This window comes from Dipodomys merriami, unplaced genomic scaffold, assembly GCF_024711535.1.
Source record: "Dipodomys merriami isolate MVZ:Mamm:240054 unplaced genomic scaffold, mDipMer1.0.p SCAF_4, whole genome shotgun sequence".
Lineage (NCBI taxonomy): Eukaryota > Metazoa > Chordata > Mammalia > Rodentia > Heteromyidae > Dipodomys > Dipodomys merriami.
The window spans coordinates 55,519,057-55,528,255 of NW_027205603.1; the positions used below are offsets into that span (position 1 = coordinate 55,519,057).

Consider the following 9,199-nt stretch of genomic DNA (forward strand, 5'->3'; position numbering starts at 1 on the left):
TAACTAGAATTAGATTTCAAATTTGGAAATGACATTAGTGACAATTTTATTCAATACTCAGTTTTTTCCAGACAGAAGTATTAATGAAAGTACTTTTCAAAGTTTAAGGCTATGTTAATGCAAACACCAGAGTTAAAGCCTACATTCTCTGACTTTTCTTCCAACCTTCCATTACACTATATTGCTAGCTATGGTGTCATTCACAATGGAAAATGGAAATTTTTTTAGCCTTCTTTTTCATTGTAGGAAATATTTTAGACCATTCTTACATCCTTATCTCTTGTGTATTGGGAGTTACCTTCTCAACTGAGGTACAGCCCAGAACTGCCCTAAGTTATATATGGCACTACTCCTCCTATAGAGTGGCATTTTGGCTTGGAGCCAATTAAGATGAACAGACCCTCTGAAATGTAAAGACCTGTTTATTTTCCATGGCATTAGAGAAAAAAATAAATGAACAGATTTCAGCAAACCCAGTCTTTTAATATAGAAGGTGTGAGATGAGCTTGACATACTTTGATAGTAACAGATGACAAGACAAAATGTGAAAAAAATCTCATTCCTGAGCTGAACTGTCTAAGAAAAGCCCAAGGGAAGAAAATGTACTGATGGTAGCTTACTGGATTTTTAGTATATTGCATTTTTTAATGAAAAAGGTGTTCAAATAAAATCATTCTGGAACAGCTGGTATGTCTTAACCTGATAGACTTTTATTTAATTAGATGCTATTATCTCTACATTAACATACATCTCCTAGGATAATGACATAAACATAAAAGTATGCTCAAAGCCATGCATATAACAACATATTGTATATATCCAATATATTCCATATATAGATAGATCTCCTATATATATACATATATAGCCTATATATGATAAAGGATATATCCTAATTCATATGAAATATAAAGATATACGATATAAAAGGATATGTATATAATAGAGATATAGAGTATATCTATTTGTATATCCTATATATATATATATATATATATATATATATATAAAATCACCAAAACAAACTGAAAAGCCCTCAGCATCTTCATTTTATAGGTATGTAAGTTGAGGCTCACAGAGGTGAATTCAGATGTAAGCTAAAGATCTGAGATCAGAACCCAGGTAGTCTACTTCCAGAGTACATGCTCTTCATCACTACATTACTCCACAATGAAAAGAAGTTAATGTATCGAATTACATATACAGATATTTAAGCACAATAAAAGAAAAGAATAAAATTTCCACCTTGAAATACTCATGCTGAAAGGTCAGAAAGCTCCTAAAGTGCCATAAGGAAATTATTTTTCTTCCAACACTGAATACATTTAACACATTGACTCAAATGTTCCACAGATTTGGGGGGGGGGGGAAGGGGAGGTCCTGACAAAATTCCAATTGGCTATCTACCAAATTTTCCTTAGCAGGTTCATTTTGAGTAGTTGGGATAAGTTATCTCAGTGAATTACTTGATTTGCATATGACAATTTATTAATCCAGCTTCAGAGAAATGAATTATGCCACTGAACGACTGTAGTTTTATATGTGAATAAATAATATGAATGAGTAGAAACTGTGGATCTATCATTTTTAACTTGATTCTAGAGATATGAAAGCTACTCTCAACCCCTCTTCTAACCTTCTTTCAGGAAGAAAACAGACTGAAAGAGAAAATCCAGCAGTACTGTACAGAGAGGGGTTAGCTTGGACTTTGTTCCTGAACTTCTCAAGGGGGCAGGAGGAGAAATGTGCATGTCTAACAGAAGGACAGAAGCCAGGATTTCCTACATAACCCCTGGCTTGGGAGCAGCCCATCCAGGCAACTCTGACAGAAACAGGCAGAGCCAAGGTGGGTCCTACACAGGAAACTTCAGAACCTGTGAGCTGCCAAGAATTCTGAGTCTGCTTGTGACAGATTTGGGCCTTCAGGATCACTTTAAATGGCAAGCACATTTGGGGTGTCTGTATACCAGTACTTCTGCAGCAGATAAAATGCTTATCAATCTGCCACACAGCGCCTTCTGTTAGCCATTTAAAAATTGCTATCACAAATTATGAGATATAGAGAGTCCCTGACCTGAGGAGGTAAGGTGTTACAATACTTTCAGGAGAAAATGGAATAATGCATGTTGATTAGTTCAACAAGGACAGAAGAAGAAAACTTTTTCTCAACATAGGACAATGTGTATTGTGTGTGTGTGTGTGTGTGTGTGTGTGTGTGTGTGTGTGTGTGTGTGTGTGTGTGTGTGTGTGTGTCACACTCAGGTCCCTACACATTCCCAATAAGTACGCTGACACGAAGCTTCATCCCACCGCTTAGTTTCTTGAGATAAGTTCTCATTTCTCATTATGGAACTCATTCTGGTCTTGAACTGAAAATATATCCAAGGCTGCCAGAGAACTTGCAGTCCTCTTGGCTCAGACTCTCAAATTCTAGGATTACCATGGTGCCTGCCTAACACAGAACATTCAAAAATCTGTAACATATATTTTTATGCCCTGAAGTGTCTCATGTAATATGTCTCATGCATATATATACATACACACACATATATATCAAGCCCCAGCATCATGAAAATTACCCATATGAACTATTTTCAAGCTAAAATGATTTTAAGAGAGCAGAAATTAAATCATAATTCCTCATTCATAAGTTAGCTGCTCCTGACCAATGAACACTTTGGATTCAGAATGATATACAATGACATTTTTTTCTTTTAGTTATTGTCAGTGTAATTACTTTGCATTTTGTAAATTATTGCACAGTAAAAGAACCCTCCCCTAAAAATCCAATGATATGCAAAACCTTTGTCTAAATGAGTGAATACTGCAAACAACATTTAACCAGTGTTGTACCTGAAATATAGGTGAAGCAGTGTGTTGGATCTCTTTCATAGTACTATTCTTGATAGTATGTAACCCTTTCTTGCTGTAAAGAAATGTTCCCTTTGGCTTACTAAAAAGCAAAACAAGAGTAACCAAAAACCCAATGACCTCTTTTTCTGTTCCTGGCTTTTCACATCCATATAAAAAATGTTCAAGCATTCTCTTATAACTTAAATTTCTAATATTTTTTGTTTTAAATGAGAGACACGAAAGAGTTAATATGAATCTCAACCCTTCCTCGTGGAGGAGAATAGGCTTTTAAATTTTTTATCATAGAGATGAAAAGTATGGGCTATGACAAACTGTTAAGTTCAGTGATCAATAAAGCATTGTAATTTTTTGCTGTCAGCATTAAAAGCATCTCTTTGAAGCTTTGTTCTAACTATAATAACTTGGAGGCTTACTAGAAAAAATATGATCATGTGCACTTCATGCATGATTGATACCATTAGTGTTTATTTTAAGACTGTCCTTGAGAATCAATCAGATGAAGCAACCCAGTGTGTATGTTTTGCTACCAAAAATAAGGAACACAATATAAGTGACTTTTCTGGGGAGAAAATAATGGACCATTCTTTCTATTAATGTTTTCTGCCCAGAAAGAAATATCTTTAAAAAATGAACTAGGATGTCTAAACATTCGATGTTCTTTATAGTATTTTTGGGTATTAGGACAAAAAAAGAGTAGAAGTTATTTCACAGTACAAGCTTACAAACCCAACCAAGGAAGAGCTTAAGAGTTTGTAAAACTATTCAGGAATAATACAGACTATGAAATCGTATCTCTTCTGAATCACTAGAAACTCCTCTTTGTGTTAGGAAAACGTTTTCAAGTCTCCCAGGTCATCTAACTCTGATTCTCTTAACTGCCTTTCCATGGTGCAATAAGTATGGCTGGAATATTTTAAATACTCCCAAAATGGAAATACAACTCTTCTCTCGGAACCATTCCTTTATGTAGATCTTGAAAAATTGACTGGAATTAGAAACAAAGTGATTTTTTTTGTCATATAACTTTCCTTGCATAATCTTGTCTGAGTGAACTAAGGGACTTTAACATAAAGAAATTCAATCTAATTTATGATTAGCATCATAAAAGATACCTAAAAAAATCATCAAAACACTGATATCTGCTAGTCTCTGGAAGCCAATGGAAGACTTTCCCAAAGCAGGCAGCTCTCAAAACAGGCTCTCCTTCTCTTCTTCCCAAGAAAAGCAGAAAGCACTTGCCTTCTCCCCAGTCCCCAGACTTCACCTCACCAATCTGAAGCAATAGGCCTTTCCTTCTGTTTGTCATGTTCTAAAGAAAAGCTTGCCATGTTCATTCCTCCAGCCTACTAACTAATGGTTTCTTTATTCCAACCTTAAATTATCTCTTGATCTAAAGGCTAGGTACCAAAATTCTCCTCTCTGGCATGGAGTATCAAAAGTTTTAGCTTTCCATCCAGCAAAGTCCCTGCCTATTCCTCTTTTCATACAGGAAACACAAAATTTATCTTTGAAAGGGCTAAACTGTTTTGGTTTACTCACTGGGGTGCTCCTGTGACATGTCCATCCTTAACAATTGCAAAGTTCCTGAACTCTATTGATAAAGTCTCTTACTTTCCCAAATACTTTGTTTGTGTGCCACCACTTATGACGTGGAGTCCTAAGAACAGTTCCTGTAAGCAACGATATTCAGAATATACCTCTGCACATGGCATTTATTTGCACACTTGGTATAGAAATCGGTTACAGGAAGCATGTTCAAATGCTAAGCAACAGGTCCAGCCATTGTGTAAACAACAGGCTCCCAGCAATGACAGGAAGATTTAATGAATCCACAATATAAGACAAAAGTCACTGTACTGCATAAGGGCTTAATTATCTTCCTTTGGAAAGGAATGACTTCAGATCTAATGAAAAGAAAAAGAAAAATCCTTTGTTATCTTTATATCCACCTTATGTATAATGAGCTTGTGTCACAGCCCAGGTGTGTGGTGCACGCACGCTTCCATTGATTTACTGCCCTTCCCTGGCTCCTGCCCTGAGTTGATGACTGACTGGAAGAGGGTTTGGCAGAGCTCTGACAAGCCCTTATCCTTAAGTTGCCTCTTGCTTTGTGCAGTCTGTGCTCAAAGCAATCACAATCAAACAAATGACAATCCAAGATCTCTGTCTTGTTGTGAGTACGTGAAATCAAATTTAAAAAGACAAAAACGAGAGAGAGCTCTGAACTATTACATGGGACCACGTTTTATTTTTCCACTGGCGGGGGAAGGGGGCCAGAAGACACTTTAACAAGAGATGGATTTCATGTCCTCTGTGTAGTCAGATCCAGTTACAGTGTATTAAGTTATGTCTAAATGAGGGGCGGGGGGAGATTTCTGTCTGGCCCAGTGTTTTATCACAAAGTAATGTTATTAAACATAGCAAGTATTCCCACGCTCTCATCTAGATTCTTTGATATTTTTTTTTTACCTCCTTTGTTAGGCACCAACCAAGGGGAGAAAGATTCCAGGAACAATACCAAGGCAGCCCATGATGTCAAGCAATCAATTTTGTTCCCCGGGCTGTTCATCCATCATAAACTCAGGCTTCCTTCGGAAGCGACCCGTTTGCCATAGGTAGGGCTTCGCCTCTCCCCTGGGTCAGAGGCTTGGAACAGCTGGGGCTGTGTCTTTGAACACACAGCATCGTGCTTTGTGCTGCTGGGGATAACGGATTCTGGGTCTCACAGGCATCCATCACCTAAGACACAGGGAAACTCAACCCGGGTTCTGGCGGCTGGAAAGGGAAACAATGTGTGCAGGGACCTGGCTGCTCCCAGCTAGGAGGATAGGAAGAGTGAAGGGAATGTTTCAGGGAAGAGCCCAGGCAGGCAGGGGGTGGGGGCGGGGGTGGTGGGAGAGGAAGGAAACCCGTGCACACTCTTACCTCCACATTGAAATACTGCTCCGTTCCGCAGACTGTAGCACATAAAATCCAAAGCAAGGTTTGCAAGAAAAACACCCCCGAATGATGCACGAAATCCAACCGTCTTCCAGTGCTGAGTGTGAGTAAGATCATAGTGAACTGTGCTTCAATGGATGGACGAGCTCCCTTCCTTGTCTCCTTCTTTCCCTCTCCCTCCCTCTCTCGTTTCCTTAAAAAAAAAAAAAAAAGTCCTCGGGGTGGGCAAGGAGCTGGCAGGTTCACCCACAAACCAGCAGCCGGAGGAAACTGAGGCGGGCGGGGGGGGGAGGGCGCCCCCTGTACACGGCAGCCCCGGAGAAGCAGCGGCGGCGGGGGCCGGCAGGGTCAGCAGGCGTCCACCATCCTCGGGCTGGGAGGAGAGGCTGGGGGGGCTCGGTCAAGCCAGAACGTGGCGCCCAAGTTCACAGGCGGTTCGGACTCAAAAGCACCGAGTCGCAGCTGCAGCAGCAGCCGCCGCCGCCGCCGCCACCGCCTCCAGCCCGCGCGTCCTCCGCCGCCTCCTCCTCCTCTTCCTCCTCCTCCTTCTCCTCCTCCGCCCTCGCCACCGCCTACTCCGCCGCCGCCGCCGCCGCCCCCAGCCTCTGCGGGAAGGGCCTGGGCCGCTCCGCGCGCCGTCGCCTCGGCTTCGCCTCCCCTCTTCGCCGCGCTCCCCTCCAGGATGTTCATCCGTAATCTACATAACTCCTCCTTCCCGGGGTCCGCCGTGCTCTTGGGCCCAGGCGCGCGCGCGCGCGCGCACACACACACACACACACACACACACACACACACGCACACCGCCACGCGCGCCCACACCCGGTCCCACACACCCACATACACACCGCGCGCGCGCACACACACGCATGCACACACACGCATGCACACGCTCTTCTTAAAGGAGACGTCTCAGCCTTGTGTGTGAGCAGGGCCCTGGATTGAACGGTAACCCGCCCTTCATCCTGAGCCTGGCACCCGCGGATACACCGTTTCACCTGGCTCCACCGCGACCACCAGGCCTCCAGACAAAGTGCGCCCCTCCCCATCCGGGCTTGGGGGAGGCGGGGGACTCAAGCTACAGATCCTGGCTCGGGGCTGGGACTGCAGAGCGATCGTTGGGCATCCTTAGAGGAGCCATAACCTGGGGAGCAGGGGAGCGGAGAGCGCCCCGGTTCCCACGCGCAGCTTGGGAGAAGGGGGTTGGATCAGTTATCAGGGATGACCAAGTTTTGGAAAACACGAAGATGGCAAATCTCTCAAGCGTCCAAAACTTTAGTTTGTTGGGGTGTGTTTGTGTGTGTTGGGGGGGGAGGGTCTGCCGAGATTATGGCCTGATGCCTCCCAGAATCCTATCCACCTTCTTCACCATCCGCCTGGCAGGCTTGGGGAGTTGGCATGGGTTCCCGGGTGGGGAAGACAGGAGAGGCATAAAAATGCTCTTTCCAAGTTAGATGGTGCACCCTTCTCGAAGCCAAGGAGACTGTGCAGAGGTGGCCAGGGGTGTTCACAAAACAGCGATCAAGGAAGGGGTGGGGAGGTTGGAAGGAAATGGGCTGCGGGGTGGAGGGGAAGCGGTGGGGAAAGAAGGGAGCTGACTGAGGAAAGGCGAGTGGAGCAGCTGGCCAGGGCGGGAGGCAGAGGCAGCGCGCAGACCGAGCGGGGGCGCGGCTGGCGGGGGACCGGAAAGCTGCAGGCTAGAGGCGGAGGCTGTTGGCAAGGGGCGCGGGTGAGACGGGGCTGGGGGAACTTTAGAAGAGGCTGCCAGGAAGGACTAGAGCTGCAGCCGTAGGAGGCAGTGGACCGGGGACGCAGCAACCACCACCAGCCCCTGGCAGGTGATGGTTTGGCTCGGAGAGAAAGGTGGGGGAGGGAGCTAAACTGATGTCGGTGGGGGGCAAAGCCAGGAAGTGTGCTTCTCCCAGGCAGCCAGCAGAGGGGAAGAGAAGTCCGCAGGAAAGCAAAGCAGACAGGAGATAGGGGGGGGGGGGGGACGGGCAGAGGTACAGAACACTCCTCCAGGTACCACAGCCACCCCAGTGACGTGGCAGAGAGAATCCACAAGGCCTATTTTATGGTTGAATGGGTCAAGCAACCAAGAAGAAATAGGATTCATAAGAGGTCCTGTTTGATAAGAAGATGGAAAAATGTAAAATGGATTGCCATAAATTATGTTGGGCTGGAAAAAAAATGCATCCTAAAGATAGGAGGAGGCAAGCTGAGAAATGGGACTTTTCTAGCTATTGCTTTAAAAACCTAGTAAACAGGCTAACACAACTTGAGACTCAGACTCTTCTAAAACAATCTATCTCCTGCACAACATGTATTCCCACAAAATAATTTTAAAAATTGGAAATGTTTTTAAATGCATTATCATCTATAGCAACCACATGATAGCATTTGCAGAATGTTTCTAGACATACCATCTCACTTAATTTTCATACCATCTCCAAGTGTTTTGTTTTTATTTTAAAGATTTTTTAATAAAGAAGATGGAGGAGAATGATGGAATTCGTCAAGTTGCATTGTAAAACCTCTTTGTACAGCCACTTAAAGAAAGTTATCATAAAAGATAACTTTCCATGAAGCAGTAATGTTCAGACTGGTGGTTTTTGACTCTGAATTTGTATATTACTTATTCCAATGGCTTTCCACATAGAAATTCACTCCTGCTCTAAACAGATTTATAATCCATAGGTGGAGGTGACTTTTATAAAAGCCACATAACAACATGAATGCAAACTTATGTGCTATAAGAAATTATCAAAACATGGTGGGATGTGTTTGTCAATAAATCAAAAAAAAAGGATTTTATGTTTGCCTCGTATCTAGCAAGGTGTGAAATAGAAAAGAAGATGACCCTGTCTTTGAGACAGTATAGAAGGGGAGTTAAAACACATTTAAACCAAATGTACAGGAGCAAACAATCCTAAAGGGTATAGAGTCTTTACTAATTGAGACAGAATATTCCAAGACATTTAAGAAGTTAGACTAGGAGGTGAGTGCTGCTAGGCTATGAGCAAGCAGGAAGAAAAAGAAGGAAGGGTAACTTTGTCCAAAAAAGAAATGTACACATGACCTGAATTGTGAAGTGGCAACTCCTCTGTGCCACACTTTCATAATAACAATAAAATTATACTTTTAAAAAAGCAGAAAAAAAGAAAGCGGAATTCATTAACAGAATTTGTGGAGGGCATGTATAGAATGGGACTTACAATGAAATATTGAATAAAATTATGATCAAATAGCCAATGGAGGATTACTGGAACCATCTTAGACATAAATAGATGTTAGGGGAAATTATCTTAAACACTAAGCATGACACGTGCTAGAGGAAGGTTGTAAGCTCAAAGAGATAACCAAGCAAGGTTTTTGTCCCAGAATTACA

At 42.9% G+C, this 9,199-nt stretch overlaps 1 protein-coding gene across 1 annotated transcript in view; it reads right to left on the reverse strand.

Annotated features, from left to right (window-relative positions):
- Mmp16 (matrix metallopeptidase 16) overlaps positions 1 to 6,257 on the reverse strand; it is a 239,489-nt gene extending 233,232 nt beyond the window's left edge. Inside the window, exon 1 of the mRNA XM_069991021.1 lies at positions 5,800 to 6,257. Coding sequence (XP_069847122.1) covers positions 5,800 to 5,931 — 132 coding nt within the window. The 5' untranslated portion in view covers positions 5,932 to 6,257. The remainder of the gene's footprint in view (positions 1 to 5,799) is intronic.
- Between the last annotated feature and the right edge of the window lie 2,942 nt (positions 6,258 to 9,199).